This window comes from Diabrotica virgifera, chromosome 2 (genome assembly GCF_917563875.1).
Source record: "Diabrotica virgifera virgifera chromosome 2, PGI_DIABVI_V3a".
In the NCBI taxonomy this organism is placed as follows: domain Eukaryota; kingdom Metazoa; phylum Arthropoda; class Insecta; order Coleoptera; family Chrysomelidae; genus Diabrotica; species Diabrotica virgifera.
The window spans coordinates 37517012-37540953 of NC_065444.1; the positions used below are offsets into that span (position 1 = coordinate 37517012).

Below are 23942 nucleotides of genomic sequence, written 5' to 3' on the forward strand. Positions count from 1 at the left end.
AATGCCCAGTTGATGATAAACACCAGTCTGATTTTTGCATGAGAGTTTAATGAAAGGGTAACAAATCAATTGGATGTTAATCAATCGGAAGTTCTATCCGACAAAATACATGGAACGTTTACGTAGTTTACGTAGCTGTCGTTTCAAATTTTTAACCTGTTCCACAATTAAAACTTTCCCTGTTCCAGTGTTCCCATACATGAAAGTTTGTCTGACTAGACACCGTTAATCTGTTAACAAATTTTCAGCTTGCTATTAATCAACTTTTTTTGGTACGCGGGATCCAGGTCTATATGGTTTTACCTACATTTATCTACAATTTAAATGTCTTTCGGAGACAGGCTACAAATGTTGGGTTTAAATTTTTTAAAAATTAATGTATAAATATGCATTAATAGTATGGTATAACTTATAACTAGTCCCAAACCCAGACATCCAAAGTGAAAGGTATCCTCCAACACCAAATTGTTCTATATGGTCCACATAATGTTAAGAAAAAAGTCACACACACCATTTTCAGCGTCGGGTTTGGGGGGAGAGGGGGAAGAAATCGGTAAATTCGGAGATTTTTACGTTTTTCGTCAATATTTCTAAAACTATGCGGTTTCTAAAGGATTCTACATAAAATTTAAAACAAAAAGGTCCTATACATATTTGTTATAAAATCAGAGGTTCCAGAGTTACGGAGGGTGAAAAGTGGAAGTTTTCGATACTTTTTATATTTTTTGGGAAATTTATAATATTATTACTGATGAAAGAAATTTTCTTTAACAGGATTGTGTTTTGTAAATAAAATTTGCTATTTCAGTGGCATGTTAGTGATAAGCCCTCGAAGAAACGTCAACCTCACCACCCAAAATCATCATCAATTGCCCAAATTGGAAGTGTTGATTATATAACAATTATATATAGGACCTTTTTTGTTTTAAATTTTATGTAGAACAATTTTGTATAGAACATTGTTTACGCTAAAGTATAGTTTTAGAAATATTGACGAAAAACGTAAAAAAAATACTAATTTACCGATTTCTCCCCAATCTCCCCTCCAACCCGGACGCTCAAAATGGTGTAACTTTTTACTGGACAATATGTGGACCATATAGAACAATTTGGTGTTGGAGGAAGACTCTTTCTTTGGATGTTTGGGTTAGGCCTTTTTTTGACCAGTTATACTATACTACCTCCGTAACTTTGGAACCGTTCATTTTAGAAGGATTATGCAATGGGCCTTTTTTATTTCAAATTGAATGTAGAACATTTTTGTATAAAAGGTTGCTCATGCTAAATCGCATAGTTTTAAAAATATTGACGAAAAACGTAAAAAACTACGAATTTACCGATTTCTCCCCCCTCTTCCCTTCAAACCCTACGCTCAAAATGGTGTGACTTTTTTCTGAACATTATGTGGACCATATAGAACATTTGGTGTTGGATGATAACTTTCACTTTGGATGTCTGGTTTATGCCATTATTTGGATCAATTGTATCATACTGTAAAACGCTATAAGCTTTCTTAATAATTATTATCCTAACTGGCGCGCTTATTGGGTTTTATTTGTCCGTCTGCGGTTTAAATATCATATCAGTCAATACATTTCTGTTTATTGAAATTTGTCAAAATTTTTTGGACCTTGTTGGGATTGGGGGATTTCCCCTACCCCTCCCCACCCCATTACTCCCCCCCTCGTTGATCCGCCACTGAACAAATAAACACGTTGCGTAATATTCAAACTTTTCAAACTGTTTGAAGATGTTTGAATTCAAGTCAAACCTAAAGATATCGAGATCAAGTCAAGTCAAACTTTTTTATACAAAAAGTTTGATTTTCAAGTCAAGTCAAGTTGGTTGAGTAAAATCAAACTAGTTTGACTTGATGCATCTCTAGAGGAAAGGAAGATGGGAGTGTATACTCTTTCTGAAATCTTGCAGGCACTCTACAATTTAAAAATAGACTGCGTTCTAGTTTTTACAACTTTATTTTGCAAAAAAAAACAAGATTTAAAATTGGCTTGAACGAAAAAAAATTACTATTCTACTTGGGAAATAAGCCACAATTTAACTTAAAAAATGATTTTATTGACGTTTCGACTTCCACCTCGGACTCAGGGCCGCCGCTAAAGTATGGGACGCCCGTGTGCAACTTAATATTTGCCGCCCCCCTTCCAACACTTTAGTCGTTTGAACATAGGTACCTACTATTAGTAAATGTGCAGGAGACTGTAACGAGTATATGAATAATAATAATTGCTCTGATCTCGACGTTACTTTTAGACCTGGATCCAGCGTACCAAAAAAAATATTATTATTATATCCATAATAATATACAGAAATGCAATCTTGCACTAATACCTACATGTGTAAGTTTTGTTTACAAGACTACTTACAACATTCGGCATGCTTAATTGTTTACTAATATGCATATTTAAATACATATTTGAAATACAGTAGTGTGCAAAAGAAACGGGCATACTACTATATTACAAACAAAATCGTTTATCAAAAGCGTGTCTAAAATCATCAAATTCTCAACTTAGACTGAACTATAACCCATCTTTAACCATACATAAGCATAAAGGAACAATATTATAATAGAGCGACCATCGAGTAATAAAGAATATTTTTTAAACCATCGAGTAATAAAAACGACTTTTTTTATTACTAAAAAATTACTAAAAGTCTAAAAAAAGACTTTTTTATTACTTAATGAGAGCCAGTTAACAATCACTTATCTAAATTCTCGGAAAGTATCCTATTGTCGTAACTCTCTTAACAAATCATAAACGTTCAAAATTTGAAAAAAGCGCATATGGACCACGCAGATAAAAATATCTTAAAGTCTGAAAGTCGCCAGCAACTTTGAATAAAAAAGCATTCCCGGAACTACTTTACGACTACAGCTGCAAAAGGGCAGTTCATATAATAAATAACATTTTCTGGCATTTTTGTTTAGATTGTTTGTAATATTAGAGTTTATAAAAATATCTGAATCATCACTATTTAATTTTTTGAATTTATTTTCGTTTAAAAAAAAGTATTATCATCAGTGGCCTGCTTTTGGCCGCCCCTATAATCGGCCGCCCGTGTGCCATGCACACTATGCACACTTTGCACACATGGTAGCGGCGGCCCTGTCGGACGTCGTTATTTATTCGGACCTCGAAAAAAAAGTATCCCCAATTCAAATCCCAAAGATTTCTTGATTCCTAAAGATTTTAACGTTGACTAACAATATTAGTTATCCTGTTTAATTATGTTTTTAAGTAAGATAATAATAAATAAGTATTCACTGCAAAATTGTTGTTTTTATTTATTATACGCCTCACAATTTAAATTAAAATACATCTTCATAGGTAAATTGAAAAAGATTTATAGGTCTCAAATTAGCTAAAAAGAGCATGTTTCAGTGGTTACGTCTCGATGGAGACCCCTCAGACCCCCCTTTAGCTGGGAGGGTATCGCCCCCAAATCCTACCTTGTGTGTGTCTGGTTTTGTCAAGTATGATTTGGTCACCCTACATTAGGATAATGAAGGTACTATATTTGTGAACCTTCTATACTAACTATTATCGCTTTAATTAATAAATAATTAATCAATGTCAATTGTAATTCAAAATTAACGTTCCATACTTGACCCTAATAGAAATCTCACCTTGATCGATAACAACAAACTTCCTGGAAATTACTCACCATCGATATCGTACGTCCTCCATCCATAAGCCACATTCAGTTCCTTCTTCCCGTCAAACAACCCAAAGTTGATCTTCCCGTCACTTTCTAGCGGATTCTTGATCCTTTTGGCCCTAGCACTCACCCAGTGTTTCGTCCCTAAACTGGCCACTAATAGAGCCATGGAGATACAAGCCACGAAAAACGTGATAAATACCATTCCCCTTTTGAAGTAGTTCATTTTATGGCATAGTTTTGTCACAATTTCGAACAATTTTGTCTTAAATATCCCAGAGATTAGGTTGTTGTCTTCCTATACCAGTAATACAGTCCCTGCTCTAATTTAACACTGAAATCACCAACAAATATGTACAAATTCGTTCAATTAGTTTATTTATAGCTACATGAACTTTTACAAAACCCGATTTATGTCACTGATCTTATTTAAACTGACCACAATAGGAAGTGCACTAAAATATCCACTTTTACAGAGGCTAGTGCGTATAGAAACTCATCCAACCTTATATCCTGGAAAATACGGCAGTACCTGTCTTCATCTAACGTTGAAATCACCAATAAACACAATATCTTCGGTTTTCATGTTTTCCGTAGATCGGTGCTGGATCATTAAGTACCATATTTCCTGTTCCACATATTTGATGAAATATATACACGATTATTGAGCACTTATGAAAAATTCTGATCACTTTAAGGACGGTTCACTGTACCAGTACCACCACAGATAAAACGGTACTGCTAGGAATCTTCAGGCGACTGGACTGGGTGGATGTTTTAGGATTACGATTTCAGCAATGAAAGTTATGCTGCTATGCTGGTCACACCGAGGTACGTTTGCATTTATTACTATTTGCACCTTTACGTGACTCGGTCGACGGTAACAGGTAGACGAGGCAGTACCGGACTCGCGGTCTACAACAGGTAGTACCTTAATCAAATAAATTAGAGCGGAGTCAGGGTTAGATTCAGGCTAAGATTGTCTTGTTTTTGGAGATAAATTGAAAAATAGTCAAATAAAATATATAAGTTTTAAATCTGTGAACTAGTCTTTGAAAGTTATATTCTTTTTGGGCTATTAAATTTGCATCATCTGTGTAGCAGAGAATTATTGACGTTCTTTACGACTTCATTTTAATGATTAGATTGGATAGAATATATGACTTAGGGAATCTCCTATCTTAAGGTACTCGTATTAGCCCTTTTGCTTTCTGATCTCTTTCTTGAAAAGCATTGTTGGAGTTTATAAGTGATTTTTGAACTTGTGAATATTTTATGGAATATCTGCTTTGACTTTCTGATCTGATTCAAAACTTTTGATGGACTTAAAAGTGGATTTTCTTGTGCTGAACATGTAATGTAAACTTTTGACTTCATGATTCTGTAAATATCGTTGGAAAGGAACTAAAAAATAGTTTTAAATAATATAGGAGGAATATATCCTTTCAGAAAATTTTAATATAAAATATTAATTGATATTTCAAGGAGATATGTGATGGATATTTGACTTTGCAATACAAATCTCTAAATGTTTGACTGAACCCTTTGACTTTCTGATCATCCTCATCAATGGAGTTACAACTCTTCGCGAGTCTTTGCCGCGTTTACTATTGCCTTCCATGTTTATGTCCTATGCCATTATTTCCCATTGTCTCACTCCTTTTTTTGTCCAGATCGTATCACATTTTGGGCCGATTGTCGTTACTGCGTGTCACATGTCCTGTCCATCTTAGTTTATTGGCCTTTGTATATCCCACTAACGATTTTCCTTTCCGAAGAGAGACTATCTAACGCGTTTTTATGTCTGCGCCTTCTTTCCTTTGTCACGCTATCTCTGCAAGGGCCATATATCACTCGAAGAATTTTCCCCTCACCAGCAACTTATTTACTTTGTACTGAACCGGCTACAGTGTTCTAATGTCCTACGTAAGAAAATAAGAAAAGTCAATTACCTTACAGCTACGGCTTCCGAAGTCTCAGCAAGTACACGAACCGGTTGACATCCCCTACGATGAGACACCACCTGCAGTATCCGTCACTGTGTCACTGCAGCCGGGTCCCAGCTAGCCCGTCACTTTATTGTTCCAATTCTACACTCTAGACGACAACTTCGGACATTGTTAGTACGGTATTACGCGAATTCGTATTCTTCTCCGCGGATCACTATTGAAAAATTCGCACCCGATCACACTCTTTCCGCAAAGATTTAGCCCGTAACTTAAAAATGCTCCTCGTTCGCTCGTCGCTCACACACACGCCAAGAAAAAAATTCAAATCGTCCTTCCTCGACGGTTGTCACAGCACACTGCCCCGAAAACCAAAAACGTTAAAATAATTCTTCGAATCTGTTCCTATCGTCTATTAAACGTTTTAACATCGAAAAGAAAAATAAACTAATTAATATTTATCACTATTCTCAAAAGTGTACCGAAGGTATTCCGGAGTGGTTCACCCTTATCGCGTGTCATAAAAATTTAATTACCAGACCCAGACGAAAAGATATCGGATTACGCGTAAAGAATTTGGAAATCCGACGCATAACATATTAACTTCGTTGACGGCCATAAAACCATAGACGTTACACTTCTCTTTTTGTTAGCGTCCATGTTTCGCTACCATACGTGACTGTTGGTCGCATTATGGTATTATATATCTGGATTTTTGCACCTCGTGAGAGAAGTTTGACTTTATTAGATGTTGCATTGCAAAGAAAGATGTTTTCCACCATTATTCGCGCTTTCACTTCTCGTTCTATTTTGTTGTCATTGTTAATTGTAGCGCCTAGATATTTAAATTTTTAACCACGTTGCTCGTTTATATTAATATTTTGCCTTATTCGTCGTCGTTCTTGTTTGAAACGACCATATATTTTGTTGTCTTCATTTATTTTTAGACCGACATTTAATACAGCTTCATTCAATGTCATAATCATCTGACCAGAACCTTAGGTACTCGTAAATTTTCCATTATATTCCAGAGGGATCCCATTTTACTGAATCCATATCCTCTATTATGTAATCTACGAAATAAAGCAGAAATGGTATATTATGTTCCCTCACTTTTTCTATTATCTGCTTGATGGTCAATATCTGCTCAAGCGTTCATTTTCTTGGTACGAATCCGCATTAGCCGTTCATTGATTATATGTAGCAGGATTTTGTTTGCATGAGGAATAAGGGCGATGGTTCTGTAATTGCTGCTTACAATTAGTTATTCTTTTTTATGGATATGGATAATTGATAATTGCACTACTCATTAGACCATTCGCCTGATTCATATCATGTTGCACATATCCAGCCAATCTCGCTCATTATGAGTTTCCGATCACTGAGGTATTTTTGTTTCTTAGTTGGTCTACTTCTACTCGTAAAATGCTTTTTTGTTGCACCTTGATTCCGTGTTTCTTGGGTTCTAAGAATGATGTTCTTTTGAAGTGTTTTTATATCCTATTTCTGACCAGTAACTTTTCCAGTTTTCTGCAAAACTTTCCATGTAGGTTTCTTATTTCTTTTCTTTCCAAATATTTTTTTTATATTGTAGTAATTGTGTGTTTATATTTTTTTTATAATTCACGACCGTTTGCATATGGCTTCAGTTCTCGACACACTTTATTTATAAGGTTTCTTTTATCTCGGACCCACATATATTTTATTTTCCTGCTTTGTTCCGCTATTTCTTGAGTCTTGTTTCCTGTTTTTGTGGTGTGTTGTAGCATATTTCTCCTTTTTTCACTAATTCCAATGTTTCCCCTGATATTCAATGTTGTTCAATGTTTTATCTGTGTCTTCTATTTGTGGTTCTTTCTTGTTTATCAATTTCATTTGGAATTCTTCCGTATTATTTACCCTTAGCTGTTTTGTCTGATGTATTTTTCTAGTTGTGTGTATTTTGAGCTTCAAGTTGATTTTTAGCAGGGGATGTAGAATTGTAAACTTTTTCTTATATAACAACGGCGGATCCAGCAACCCTGCAAGGTGGGGGCAATGAAATAAAAATGTTCTCGTCACTGGCGTACGCACGATGCTTTTTCGGGAGGGGCTGTTATTTTCTTCTTCTTCATGGACCATGTCATTTCAGAACCTTGGTTACCATAATAGCTATCTTAATTTTATTCACTGCCACCCTAAATCGACCATGAAGTTCTTCAGTTATCAACAGGACACAAAACTCACTATTTATTTTCAATCGTAAATTGTAATTATTTCTTTCTTAAAAAAAGTGTCAGTAGACAACAGGCGAGGTCTTAAGGAGGGGGCAATTGACTCCATTGACCCACCCTTGGATCCGCGCCTGTTATATAATAATAGACAATTTCAACTACCTATTCCCAAATTTTCATCCTTCCTTTATTTTTTTTTGAGGTTTTCGTAAAATTTTGTGTTCCCTGATCGGGCTAAGTGTATTTATTATCACTAGGGCGTTTTTACTGGCAAATTGTAGAAGACGCTCTCCTCTGTTGTTTCCAATACCCAAGCCAAATGACCCTACAATACCTCTCAAATATGGTTCATTATCAGTTTTTCCACCCTGGCGTTAAAGTCTCCAATAATATATACTGGCTCCTTTTGTGGGATTTTTTTCAAGATGTTCTCTATCTTGTCGTAAATGTCGTTCTTTTAACTAGGTACGCAATAAAGAAAACACGCACATAATATCATTGGCTTTATTAGATATAACTGATTACAAAAAGATTCTCCTGTAAAAAGGTAAAAAACAACATACCAAAAATTTCCAAAAACATAACCTTATTAAAAAAGAGCGACAACTACTAGAAAGGAGTGAAATGCAATAAATTTCCAAAGCAAATTTATCTATAGCCGTTAATTGTTATTTTTAAAGACAAATTGATAAGACAAATCACAGATATACATTTGTTTTCTAAATTACAGTCACCACAAAATTCAAGGGCACTTTCTAACGATAGGTATCGTGCGCAATATTGGTGTGACGTCACGGCGAATTTTTTTGAGGTTATATGATCCTAAAGAGACCGAGCTGCGCCACAGTTTGTCTAAAACTCTTTAAAAATGATTTAAAATTGCATAAAAGGGTAAAATATTTTACAACACGTTTAAAAACAACTTTTACTTAGTAAATATATAGAATAAACTGCAGCAGTATTAATAATTTTCGTTGGAAATGAATGAATCAATGAAAAGAATGATATGAAACTATCTCATGTGTAAAACATTTTAGGGATGACTAATGATAAAAGCTTCTAGTCAGAATCAACTTATACAACACATTTTTGACTACTAAATTTTGTTTCATTCAATAATTTTAACAATAGACTTTATCCAGCACCCGTGACACTGCGTTAACATTAATAATAAACTTTGAAATAAATAAATAAATAAAACGGAGCAAACAAAACATCTACCGCAATTTTGCGGCGATTTGATCAACTAGGATATCGATCCTTTCGCTGGTACCCTTAAAGCTTCTTGGATCGGGACCGATCATCTGGATTAGTTGAGGCACTTCTTGCGTGGAGACTTGGACGAACTTGGCTAGCGCTTTTAAGCACCTGAAGAGTTGTTCCTCTGGTGGTTTGGAGTTGAAATACTGCAGCAGAGCCATGGTAAGCTCGACGGCCACGTCATCGAACACCTAAAAGGGACAGATTTTGTTGTAGTGTTTAAAAATACAGTGGTAATAAACGGGGTTTGATTTATACTACTACATATAGAGAGTGAGTTTTATATGGAACGTCTCAATTATCTCGGAAACGGCTTGCACGATTTGTGTAGGTTTTAGTGAGTATGGTTCTCATGATGCGGCCGATATTATGGTGATGTTTACATTATTGCCAGATTTTCAGTTTTTCTGGAAATCTAAAGAATCTTCTTATTTCAAATGGAATACCTTTTGGTACCTTTTGAAGTGCTTAAGAAATATGTTTATTTTTCATGTAATATTCCCTATATCTAACTGCCATAATTTCGGAGTTATTGCTACATTTATTTAAACATTTTTTTCAATTTTTTCGCCCCAGGCAGTATTTTAGGTTTTTTGGACAATTCGGAACAAATAAGGTAACTTGTAATATTTCTCTAAAGATGATCGTTTTCGAGTTATAAACAATTTAAAACTGAAAAAAAAAACGAAAAATTACGATTTCCAAAAATTTCTAAATTAAAGTTCAAACCTTATTTTATCAGTTCCCGATAAGTATTTTAGCCTTGTTTCATTTTAAAACATTTTTCTTTAGTTGTTGATGCAGCCCGATGACCCGTTCTCTCATAAGCGCTTCATTTACAATTAAAAAATAATGTTTTAGAATAAAACATGCCAAAAATTATTATCGGTAGCTGATAGAAGAAGGTTTGAACTTGAATTTAGGCACTTCGTAATTTCAAAATTAATATTTTTTACTTGTGATTTTGAGCCTTGAAAATCGTCATTTTTCGTTTTTTTTTTTTTAGTTTTAAATTGTTTGTAACTCGAAAATGATCAACTTTAAAGAAAAATTACAAGAGACCTGTTTCATTCCGAATGATCCTAAAATAATATCTGCCTGGGCCGAAAATGTTGAATTTTATAATTTGTTTGGAAAAAAATTGTTTAAATAAATGTAGCAATAGTTCCAAAAATTATGGCATTTAGGTATAGGGACATGACAAATAATCAATAAGGAATTCAAAAAGTAAAATGTCTACAGGGTGTTCATTATTCAGGGAAATATGACAGTTCATTAGATTTCCAGAAAAACGGAAGATTTGACAACAATGTAAATACCACCATAATATCGGCTGCATCATAAAACCCTTACTCACTAAAACTATAAAAATCGTGCAAACCATTTGCGAAATAATTGAGGCGTTCCACATACAGTGAGCACGTAAAGGTTGGAATAAATTAATTTTCTCGAGAATGGACGATTTTGGAAAAAAACCCAAAACAGGTCAATTTTTATTTTTAAATTACGACTTTTTGGCATATATATCATACTAGTGACGTCACCCATCTGGGCGTGATGACGTCATCGATGATTTTTTTAAATAGGAATAGGTGTTGTGTGATAGCTCATTTGAAAAGTAATTTAATTATCTATTCAGTAATATAAACATTTACATAATTATTTATACCGAGTGTCCAATAATTTCTTTTTATAATTAAATTTATTGACATAAAAAGAAGAATGCATGTAATTTATTTAGTTCAAAATACATTTTACTGCTCTCAGAAAACAGAAAAAAAATGTTTATTTGAAAAATAGTCATTGCTTTTCGCTTAAAATAAATGTTCAAACTGTCAAGAGGAAGGTGGGTGGCGGCTTTAATATTGAATTTAAGCAAAAAACAATATTTATTTGTCAAATAAACATTATTTCCTGTTTTCTGATAGAAGTAAAATGTATTTTCAGTTAAATAAATTACACACAGTCTCCATTTTACGTCAATAAATTTAATTAAAAAAAATTTTTTGGACACCTTGTATAAATAATTATGTTAATGTTTATATTACTGAATAGAGAATTGAATTACTTTTCAAATGAACTATCACACGACCCCTATTCTCATTTAAAAAAAATATAGATGACGTCATCACACCCAGATGGGTGACGTCAATAGTATCATATATATGCCAAAAAGTCGCAATTTAAAAATAAAAATTGACCTGTTTTGGGATATTTTTCCAAAATCGTCCATTCTCGAGAAAATTAATTTATTCCAACCTTTACGTGCTCACTGTATAAAACTCACTTTGTATATTGCTTTTATATGAATTATTGTTGTATTAGAAATAGTAATATGTATTGATAAAAAAAGTTTAAAAGTACCGTACAACTGACTAAGTAGATAGATTTCCGTTATTAACTGTGACCAATTATGTGAATAAATAGAGGTTAAATATTTTGTGTCCATTTTTATGCATTTCTGTTTTTAAAATAGGTAAAATCTTTTCTAAAAACTATAAATTCAATCTAAACGATAAAGGCACAAACTGAGGCTTAGTGTTAATAGCTTTTTTATCTGCTCACGTAACAAAATGATGAGTATGACATTAATTTGGTTATCATGATTCAACACACAGTTCGCGAACTGCTCACATATATGGTAAAAGTCAGAAAATGAGTATTGGATTTTAAGGTTTTGCGTTAAGGTGATCTAAAAACAAGTCCTTTATGTTTTCCAGGGATCCACTTCTTGAGGGAATGTTTTAGTAACTTTCATCGTTCGAAAGTAGATAAGCCTAACCCAACCCAACATAACCGAACAAAAAATCTTTCGTTATTTTAATACATATTTTCTACAAGCGAAAGTTTTACTTTAATAAAATTAAAATGATATTAAAAATAAAAACAAAGTAAGTTATCAATCGAAGTAGCACAGAAAGCGACAATAAATGAGGCGCTCAGAGCAACAGTGGCCTAACCCACATCCTACAATTTTACCAAAACGCTTTAATTACATTAAAGTTATCCCTTATTTAAATATTTTCAGATGCAGAGTAGCTCTACCAATGGTTGCTTGAGCCACTCTGCATCTGAAAATACTTGGTAATGTATAACTTTAATGTAATAAAAGCGTTTTGGTAAAATTGTGTGATGTGGGTCAGGCCACTGTTGCTCTGAGCGCCTCAAATATCGTTCCCATACCACCAGATTGACAACAGGTGGAATACTTTCTTTGGTTACACCACCTGAGATTTTTAAAATTTATAAATCAAACAGGATGCCGAGGAAATTAAGATGAGAGAATTTTAAATAATTCACAACCCATCTGCTCAACGTGGTAAAAGTTCCAACAAGAAAGATTCCTTAGTACTCAACAAAAGAGTAAATGAATTAAAATGTATAAACATTTTCAATTTCTTTGCAACACGAAAATGCAGCAGCTGCATAATATTTCTGACATTTCTTTCTTTGCATTTCGAAAAGGCCCAAAGTGTGATGCCTGGAGAAATCGGAAAGAGGATATGGGACTACTGATGAAAAGGAAAAAACCTCCGAAACCGGTATAGACTCTTCCTGCACTCTCCGATTTAACCAGAGTATTATGCAGCTGCTGCATTTTCGTGTTGCAAATAAATTTAAAATGTTTATACATTTTAATTCATTTACTCTTTTGTTGAATACTAGGAATCTTTCTTGTTGGAACTTTTACCACGCTGAGCAGACGGGTTGTGAATTATTTAAAATTCTCTCATCTTAATTTCCTCGGCATTCTGTATGATTTATATTTTTTGAAAATCTCGAGAGGTTGTAACCAAAGAAAGTATTCCACCTGTTGTCAATCTGGTGGTATGGGAACGATATTTATTGTCGTTTTCTGTTCTACTTCGATTGATAACTTACTTTGTTTTTCGGTAGATGGCTCTAGTACATCCGTGACATTTCTTTCTTTGCAATTCGAAAAAGCCCAAAGTGTGATGCCTGGGGAAATCGGAGAGAAGAGGATATGGGACTACTTATGGGGAGGAAAAAACCTCTGACACCGGTATAGACTCTTCCTGTACTCTCCGATTTAACCAGAGTATTATGCAGCTGCTGCATTTTCGTGTTGCAAAGAAATTGAAAATGTTTATACATTTTAAAAATAAAACTTTATTGGGACCAAGATTCTGGTAACACCTTCGTGGTTTCCAAAATTTGCAAACGAATGCTGAAGCAATGAAGGCCGAGGGAGATAAAAGTTGCATCTCACATCTCGCTTGTCCAGCGCGGTAAAATTTCAGCGAAAAATTGTGCCGCGTACTCAGCTAGGAGTAAAACTAATAGAAATAAATAAGCATATCGTTGTAAAGCGATACAAGAGCCGTCTTACATTTCAGTTCGTCCAGAGAGCGCCATAAGCACTCTAACCGGTTTCGAACCTTGTTAGGTTCTCATCAGAGAGTGCATATACTCCGTCTAATATACTTACCGTTGCACGTCATCCGCGTCATACCCCGTGACGTCACATGATACCAACACGAAATATTTAGGCGGTAGGTGTGTTCTTTTTTAGAATCATTTTGCCGAGTACACTGGAATTACAGCCACTAGACATATTTTATTATAAACGCGTAGAAATAATATTTAAAGATTTCTATCAATGTTAACTTAAAGAAATACACAATAATATATTTCTTTAATTTGTATAAATGGATTATAAAGCGTTTTTATGAAGCACATTTGTTCGGAACACACTGTAACTGTAATCGAACGAAGGTGACATTTTGGCATAAATTGGTAACATTTATTTGACAGTTGCGGTATTGACACTTTAGATTTGTTTTTATTCTTTACTATAAATATTTGTTTTATTATATTTATTGTTTTTATTATTTAGTTTAACGTAAGATTATAACTTAATTCTTGTTTTCTATTTCTAATGTTTTTGTTTATTTACATTGAATATTAATATGCTTTGTTGTATAATCCACTTCGCAAAAATTATGTGATATAAACATTTGATTTAAAATGAATTTAAGAATTTTTTGTAATTGGGCAACAATGTCAACTTAGATCTCTGACGTAGATAATGACGTGCAACGGTAAGTATATTAGACGGACTGTATATGACTATCTCTGAACAAACTGAAACAAATCGGACTGCTCGTATAGGGCTTTTCATCGATTGTCATTTGTTTCGAGCTTCTGTCATGTGTCACATAACATTAATATATCTACGTCATACGTCTCTGGTTTGTATCATGTTATATATCAATAACGTATGACGTAGATATATTAATATTATGTGACACATGACAGAAGCTCGAAATAAATGACTGTGAATGAAAAGCCCTATTGTTTCACAACAAATAACACGATACGGGTGTCGTGGCGACATCTGCTAAAAACAAGCAAAAGTTTTACTTTAATAAAATTAAAATATGTAATTCTAATAATACTCACAACAAAAATAAAACTTTATTGGGACCTCTGTGTAAGATTCTGGTAACACCTCTGTGATTTCTAGAAACCACGAAGGTATTACCAGAGTTACCAAAGTAAAAAAAGTGGACATATATCACATCCTGCGACTATTATGGCTGTCCAAAAGTAAACCAAGGGTAAGATAATGAAAAAGTTAATTCTTCTGTTATGTTTGATTTTAAAATAAGTTATGAAAGTTTTTAATTGCTTAACTCTCTGTTTTTAGTAATTCTATTAAATATTTTATATTTTTAGGAAAATAGCAATTAACAATTTTCTACACCGACAAAAGAAAAGAGAGGCTACGAATACGAATATTAGTAAATAAATGAAGGTGAGATGAATATAAATGAATACTTGTGTGCTGAAGCTGTTATTAGAGAATAGCTCGAGCTGAACGAATACAAAGACATAAATACACAAGCACGTTAGCTACCTTTGATAAACTCCCTTTTGGAAATCGTTGTCGTATCCGAAAATTTCTGAATTTCTGAAAATAAAGCCAAAACAGAGAAACCGGTTCTTCAACATCTAAAATAGGTGTACACCATGACATCCAAAAAATTGTTAATCTGGTGTCTTATGTGCAATGTTAGCTCAGAAAAATAAGCGTTCTCCCATGACTCTGACACGGACAAGTATTTGACAAGTTTTTTAAATAGTTTCGTTTTTGGGACGCATATATTTACTTCTCCTGCAACGACTTAGGTGTTAAAGTTGTCTCTTCAACCCAGCTTTGTTAACAAATAACAAAGTATATTATGGCCTTAGACTTCTAAAAAGTCGTGGGGCTCGATTTGTGCTCACATGTATTGAGCCTTATCCTATCTAACCCTGGGCAGTTGCACAGTACGTTTTCCGCATTCTCGTCATCAGCCTGAGAGAATCTGCAATTTCACATTTTCTGTCAGTTCGATTTTGTTCATGTGTTCCTTGAGGCGACAGTGCAGTGTTATGAGATCTACGATAATTCGCAGAACATTCCTTTCATATCTAGTAGATCTTTATATCACTTCTTCGACGGTTTATGTCAACGAAATATTCGCCAATGGATGTTTCTTTTGTCCTTCTCCTGGCAAGTAAGTCCGCTCTTTCATTTCCTTCAATAGCAGTATGTCCAGGCGCCAGAGTAAACTTACTTTCTTTTGCTTTTTTCGATCCGAATCAGTTAAATTAAATAAATCCTGCACCTGTATTGAATTGTCTGTAGGAAATAGTCAATTGTCTGTAGGAAAAATGTAGGTATTACTTTTTTTTACTATTTGACTTAGTGGTCTACGCTATAAAAAACAAATTGTCAAACGTCTGACGGTCAGAATCTCTAACGGGGTATTTTCTTTGCTTATTTTTCTAATTTGTCGTTAGATTTAAAAAAGCGTTTAAGGCTAGATAAATTGAATAACATAAGAATTCTGCATATGTTTTTTTTACAATCTACGTGTGTGCTACACAATTATTTTATCAGACTAGTTCCAGGAAAGTTTAATAACTTTGACATCGGTGTAACATATTAACTTGAAACTCTTGCTTTTGACATGTCATTCAACGCCTAATGTGTCAAAATTTTAAGCAAAAATATTTGCCTTTGTTTTAAACTGCGTTAAAAGCAAGCAAGGCCGAATATCGTTCATATATTAATAGACCTGGATCCCGCGTACCAAAAAAAGTTGATTAATAGCAAGCTGAGAATTTGTTAATAGCTTAACGTTGTCCAGTCGGACAAACTTTGATGTATGGGAACACTGAAACAGGGGAAGTTTTAATTGTGGAACAGGTTAAAAATTTGGAACGTCAGACTAGGAAAACGTTCTATGTATTTTGTCGGACAGAACTTTCAATTGATTTGTTACCATTTCATTAAACTGTCATGCAAAAATCAGACTGGTGTTTATCACCAACTGGGCATTTTAATGAGTGGAACACGAAGAACATGTCAAATAACAGGAATCATGTTGGTTAGTAAATGCACTCTGATTTTTGCATGAGAGTTTAATGAAATGGTAACAAACCAATTGGATGTTCTGTCCGATAAAATACATGGGAAGTTTTCGTAATCTGACGTTCCAAATTTTTACTGTTCCACAATTAAAACTTCCCCTGTTCCAGTGTTCCGGTACATCAAAGTTTGTCCGACTAGACACCGTTAAGCTATTAACAAATTTTCAGCTTGCTATTAATCAACTTTTTTTGGTACGCGGGATCCAGGCCTATAAACACTTTCACGTGAAAGAGAAAAGCAGAACAGAAAAATAAAAGTCGAACTGTTGTTCTGAAGCTATTTTCTTGTGGCATTTTTTCAATTAACTAGTTTTGATGGGAAATAAGCCACAATTTTACTAAATAATGATTTTATTAACGTTTCGACGCCCAAATCGGGTGTCGTTGTCAAAATACAAAAAATATTAATAAATTAAACAAAATTGTTGTTGCTTAGTAAAAAATTCTTCTAATAGTTTATTTAATCTGACTCATTTATATCGGCAGTTCAGATATATATTATACGTTTAAAAGTAGAAGACTTTAAAATGATATTGCCAATATTTATGAGTTGCGTTCCTGGAACGACTTTATTGAAAGATAGTTCATTCGATTACATGAAATCAACCCCAACTCAAGAATATCCGTCACAAAAAAATCATAACATGGGATCTGTCTTAAAAAGACAACCACTTGCAATGGTGACAGTAAAATTCTCGCGCTGGAGATTCCATAGCAAATCACGAGGGAAAACCAGGAAAACGGGGAAAAAACCTCGTGATACTATCAAGACATCGTTAGGTCTTACTTTACTTTACTCTTAAAACTAATACCAAATTCTGACCTTAATATGTACATACGTTATTTTAAATTATAAATAATAATAATACATAGATATACAAACAATACTAAAATATAAAATATGTACTAGCTCGATATGTTAGGTATTGACTTATTAATCCTGGTATTTTCTTTCTATTGACTTCCACTTTTAGTATGGGTAACCACATCCTACTGCATTCTACCGAGGAATTTGCGACACAATTGGTTTCATTTAGCATAATTAAAGCCGCTTCTTTGATTTTTCTCTTTTTACTATCTGTTTCTTTCAGGACTATACTTGAATCTCTCCACTGAACTATATATTCATTATCCCATGCGTGTTGACATATTTGAGATCTATCAAATTCTCTATTTTTAATATCAAGACTGATGTTCACTTATTCTAACGTTTAATGGTCTTGATGTTTCACCTAAATAAAATTGTTCACAATCACAAGGTATTTTATAAATACAATTCTTTGTTCTTTCTTGTTCACTGTTAGGTTTAGTTTTAGATAGAATAGATCTCAACGTGTTTGTTGTTTTGAATGTTGTTGAAATGTTGAATTTATTTCCTCTTGTTTTAAGTTTCTCGGATAGTCCTTTTATATAATATGGTATTGATATTTTCCTCGTATTATTTATTGTGAATGCTATAGGATCCCGTTCTAAGTTGTTCTGTTCCATTCGATCCAATCTTGACAATTCCTTATTTATAAATGATAAAGTGTTTATAAATAAATAAATGTGTTTATATAAACGATAAATGTCACCATTTCATGTGGTTGTCTTTTTAAAGACAGATCCCATGCTATGATTTTTTTGTGACGGATATTCTTGAGTTGGGGTTGATTTCATGTAATCGAATGAACTATCTTTCAATAAAGTCGTCCCAGGAACGCAACTCATAAATATTGGCAATATCATTTTAAAGTCTTCTACTTTAAAATGTATAATATATGTTTGAATTGCCGATATAAATGAGTCAGATTAAAAAAATTATTAGAAGAATTTTTTTACTAAGCAACAACAATTTTGTTTAATTCATTAATATTTTTTGTATTTTGACAACGACACCCGATGTGGGCGTGGAAACGTTAATAAAATAATTTTTTTAGTAAAATTGTGGCTTATTTTCCATCAAAACTACTTAAAAGTCGAACTGTATACTCTGTAAACACAAAGAAAGGTCGTCAAGGCCGCATGGTGGGGGCAATTTCTTTTAAGTTTATGAAAACTGAAAACAGAACTTCAAAACGGAGCAAAAACAGTATTTCTTCTTGATGTGCCTATCCGTGACGAATGTTGGCAATAATTATGGCAATCTTTATCTCATCTGCAGCAGCGTAGAAAAGCTGCACAAAATGTCGTGTTATAATAAGTATATATTTATAATAAGTGTTTAAGAATATAAGTAATAAAAAAGAAAAATAAGGGCAAAAAAGAATTTTATCAACAAAAATTTTAAAAATGGCGTCTAACATGGTAAACACGAACTATTGATACCGAAATTGAGGAAGGAAAAAATAGGGGATTGTGCACATTGAGGATTTAACAAACTTATACGACATATCTGACGTCAACACAATAGTAAGAAGAGCAGAAGACGGATATATAGCAATATAGCAAATCTTATAATCAGCATAAACTCCTACAAGCTACATAGCGTATGACACCATAAAGAGACAAGCACCAACTAACTGGGAAGCCCAGGATTTGGAATATTTTTTATTTGTTGGTTATCAAACGGCATTTGGCAATATTGGACACGTTGGTTAGAGATATATTGGGACTGGAGACGCTGATTATTTAGAAAACTGGTACGGCATATCTGATATGAACACTATCAAAAAACAGCAGAAGGAGGATCCCTGTGCACACTAAATCCAACACGAACGCATACAAGCTGCATAACATAGAGCACCACAAGTAATAAATTATTATATTATACATTTAATAAATACATATTTTTGCAGAATTTTTATATTACTCTCGCCTCTAAAGATACTTCAAATATCTACACTCCGCGTCACAGAAAACGGGCACCCCAAAAAATGAGTCATTTTTATGTCTCGTATCTCCTAAACTATTGTCCGATTTAGGTAATTTTTTAGTATGTAATAGCCTTATTCTTTAACAATATCGCCGTAATAATATTGTTGCTAAACAGGTAAATTTTCATTGTATACCGGGTGTACGAATGAAACTGTGTTTTTTTCTCAAAGTTCGCAACACGTGATACAAAAGTTAGGTACTTTAACAACTAGCCATGTTCTTCATCAGTACAGGGTGTTTCTAAATAAGGGCGACAAATTCTAAAGAGTAATTCTGCATTAAAAAATAATGACAGTTTGCTTTATCGTATGTCCGCAAATGCTTCGTTTCCGAGATACGGGAATTTTTTCTTACAAACTGACGATTTATTTATTGCTATAAAACCGGTTGAGATATGCAAATAAAATTTGGTGGGTTTTAAGACATAGTGATTGCACATTTTTTTACATACAATTAAGAATGTTATATTTACCATTGGCGTGCATACGGGTAATATGATCGGTCATATTACCCGTATGCGCGCCAATGGTGAATATAAAATTCTTAATTGTATGTCAAAAAATGCGCAATAACTATCTCTTAAAACCTACCAAATTTCATTTGCATAACTCAACCGGTTTTAGGGCAATAAATAAATCGTCAGTTTGTAAGAAAAAATTCAACATCCCGTATCTCGGAAACGAAGCTTTTGCGGACATATGTTTATAAAGCCAACGGTCATTATTTTGTCATGTAGAATTACCCCTCAAAGTTTGTCACCCTTATTTAGAAACACCCTGTACTGATGAAGAACATGGTTAGTTGTTAAAGTACCTAACTTTTGTATTATCAAACATAAGCGAATGAATCAAAAAAACAGAATATTAAAAAAACCTGAGGCTATAGTTGGGTTTTAACTTCAGTATTTTATAAATGCTAGATAGACCCGGCAGTATCGTCGCCCCCGCTAGCGCAATTATTCCGATTCGATTTTTTTGCACAAAATTACTCAAATAGAGGTGCTTATAACATATCCACAGGGTGCCGGGCGGTGCCGTGGTCGAAAAATTTTTTAAACATTTTTTTTTAAACAAATTCACAAAAATAATTTTTTTATTTCCAAAAATTTTTTTTTAGATAACTTGGGTCATCATGAGCAAAAAAGGTCTCTTGTCATTTTTCTCCAAAATTGACTGTTGTCGAGTTATACGCGATTAAAAATTTGAAAAATGCGAAAATGGCCATTTTTAAGGCTTCATAACTCGATCAAAAATGATTATTATGAAATTCAACAAGTGACAAAATCATGATTCAAATACCTTCTTCAGCATTCTGAAAAGATTTTTGTCATTAATTGATTACAAAGCTGTTATTTTTAGTTATTAACAATTAGCGCTATAGTCCAACTGTATCGTCGCCCCCGTTAACGGAACTATTTCGATTAAATTTTTTTGCACAAACTTACTCAAAAAGAGGTCCTTATAACATATCCACAGGGTGCCGGGCGGTGCCGTGGTCGAAAAATTTTTTAAACAATTTTTTTTAAACAAATTCACAAAAATAATTTTTTTATTTCCAACAATTTTTTTTAGATAATTTGGGTCATTCTGAGCAAAAAAGGTCTCTTATCATTTTTCTCTAAAATTGACTGTTCTCGAGTTATACGCGATTAAAAATTTGAAAAATGCGAAACTGGCCATTTTTAAGGCTTAATAACTCGAATAATATGACTATTTTATTTGTTAAAAAATGTTTCATTTACCTATTTGTTATTAAAATTATGTTATGTTTAATTGTTGAAGCGGATGAATTAGAATAATTGCCGTGATTGATTCTATTATAAAATATTATGCATTTAACTTGGCGATAGTTGATGAAAAATTGAATAACATTTGCAAAAAAAAATAAATAAACAAAACAAAGTTTTAAACTTTGATGTGGTCTCTTTCTGACTCTCTTAATAATAATTTTTAATCGAGTTACTAACCCTTGAAAATGCCATTTTCGCATTTTTCAAATTTTAAATCGCGTATAACTCGACAACAATAAATTTGGGACGAAAACTACAAGAGACCTTTTTTGCTCAGAATGACCCAAATTATCTAAAAAAAATTGTTGGAAATGAAAAAATTATTTGTTTAAAAAAATTGTTTAAACAATTTTTCGACCACCGGCCGGTACTCTATGGATATGTTATAAGGACCTATTTTTGAGTAAGTTTGCGCAAAAAAATCTAATCGAAATAGTTCCGTTAACGGGAGCGACGATACAGTTGGACTATACCGCTAATTGTTAATAACTAAAAATAACAGCTTTGTAATAACATAATGTCAAAAATCTCTTCAAGACGTTGAAGAAGATATTTGAATCTTGATCTTGTCACTTTTTTAATTTCATAATAATAATTTTTAATCAAGTTATGAAGCCTTGAAAATGGCCATTTTCGCATTTTTCAGATTTTAATCGCGTATAACTCGACAACAGTCAAGTTTAGAGAAAAATGACCAAAGACCTTTTTTACTCGAAATGATCCAAATTATCTAAAAAAAAATTTTGGGAAATGAAAAAATTATTTTTGTTAATTTGTTTAAAAAAATTATTTAAAAAATTTTTCGACCACGGCACCGCCCGGCACCCTGTGGATATGTTATAAAGACCTCTTTTTGAGTAAGTTTGTGCAAAAAAAATCGAATCGAAATAGTTCCGCTAACGGGGGCGACGATATAGTTGGACTATACCGCTAATTGTTAATAACTAAAAATAACAGCTTTGTAATAAAATAGTGACAAAAATCTCTTCAGGACGTTGAAGAAGGTATTTGAATCTTGATTTTGTCACTTTTTGAATTTCATAATAATCATTTTTAATCGAGTTATGAAGCCTTGAAAATGGCTATTTTCGCATTTTTCAAATTTTTAATCGCGTATAACTCGACAACAGTCAATTTTAGAGAAAAATGACAGGAGACCTTTTTTGCTCAGAATAACCCAAGTTATCTAAAAAAAAAATTGTTGGAAATAAAAAAATTATTTTTGTGAATTTGTTTAAAAAAAATTGTTTAAAAAATTTTTCGACCACGGCACCGCCCGGCACCCTGTGGATATGTTATAAGGACCTCTCTTTGAGTAAGTTTGTGTAAAAAAATCGAATCGGAATAATTGCGCTAGCGGGGGCGACGATACTGCCCGGTCTAAGAATATTTCACAGTTTGTTGCGAACTTTGAGAGAAAAAAAAACACAGTTTGATTCGTACACCCGGGATACTATGAAAATTTACCTGTTTAGCAACAATATTATTACGGCGATATTGCTAAAGAATAAGGCTATAACATACTAAAAAAATTACTTAAATCGGACAACAGGTTTAGGAGATACGAGAAATCAAAAATGACCCATTTTTCGGGGTGCCCGTTTTCTCTGACGCGCAGTGGATTTGAATTCATTCGTGCCCAGGAGAGATGTTAAACTGAATTAGGTTAACGGTGAGTTATTCTCGTTCAAAACACTCAAAAGCTACACAAAAGTAACCTAAAGCGAAGCAGCCCTACCACTCAATTTTTTTTAAATAAAATTTCAATAAAAAGATGTCAGTCCTTAATCAAATAGATAACTTAAAGTAACAAAATTGTTCATTTTTAATGAAATATTGGATTTGTATTCTTTTTTTTTTGCGTAAAAGAAGTAGTTTTTAGATTTTGTAATAAAAATTGTCTTACTGTGCCCCCGTTTACTAATTGTTAAATTTGAAAGGCCATACGATAATTAATAGACTCATCCCGGAGTTTAATTATATTGAGTAAATATGTTAACTTAAAAAAAAATAATTTTATGACCTAAAATACTATTTATTACTCAATATAAGCTACTTAAATATCACACTTGTTTCAGTAATATTCTAATTTATAAATTCCATCCCCGAAGTAAAAGCCTAAAACGACGACTGTTAATTTTTTTTGTGATTTGCGAATGTGAATCTCAGGTCACATTCATAAGTTAGAGGGAGCTAAATCAGACGAATAAGGTGGTTATTGCAGAGAATTCGTAGTTCAAGGCACTCATTCTCGCGACGGTATTTTGAACTGTATGTGAGGGTGAATTGTCTTGATAAAAATTGATTTTTCACTTTTCAGGTCTTTTCTCGTGATATTTTACATGCAGCTGGTCCTAAATATTACGATAATACTATGAGTTTGGAAAAAAAAACATTCTGTATCCCAAAAAGTGACCATAACACTTATTTGACACCGGGTCCTATCACGCTGCGAAGCCGAAATAACGAGTTCAAGCTACTCGTTAGTCTCTTCTTTTGATTTATATTCATAATGGTAGATCCAATACTCATCGATAACGATCAAAGAATACATATGATGCTTTTCATTTTTTCTGTAACTCCAAATGGCGATCCTAACAGCAGCATCTCTCAGTAATGTCCGTTATCTTCCTCTGAGAGTATCGCCAAATGCTTTTGCAACATTGACAAATACTATATTTTTAATAAACTGAAATGACTGCACTTTGGTTACAAAATACAGCTACTATTGGGCTTTTGAATCACACCAATTAT

The 23942-nt window shown here is 33.2% G+C and overlaps 2 protein-coding genes across 4 annotated transcripts in view; both read right to left on the minus strand.

The window, feature by feature from the left end:
- The window catches only part of LOC114329634 (uncharacterized), a 55783-nt gene extending 51258 nt beyond the window's left edge, over window positions 1-4525 (minus strand). Inside the window, exon 1 of the mRNA XM_028278811.2 lies at window positions 3688-4525. Within this exon, the coding sequence (XP_028134612.1) occupies window positions 3688-3907 (220 nt within the window). The 5' untranslated portion in view covers window positions 3908-4525. The remainder of the gene's footprint in view (window positions 1-3687) is intronic.
- A 3805-nt stretch (window positions 4526-8330) lies between these two features.
- Window positions 8331-23942, minus strand: part of LOC114329633 (uncharacterized) — a 62063-nt gene continuing 46451 nt past the window's right edge. For 2 of the 3 annotated variants that reach the window (XM_050643594.1, XM_050643593.1), the window contains exon 10: window positions 8331-9291. In XM_050643594.1, the coding sequence (XP_050499551.1) occupies window positions 9058-9291 (234 nt within the window). In that variant the 3' untranslated portion in view covers window positions 8331-9057. Of the gene's footprint in view, window positions 9292-14981; window positions 15036-23942 lie in introns of all 3 variants that reach the window. The other variant, XM_050643591.1, reaches the window with a different exon arrangement.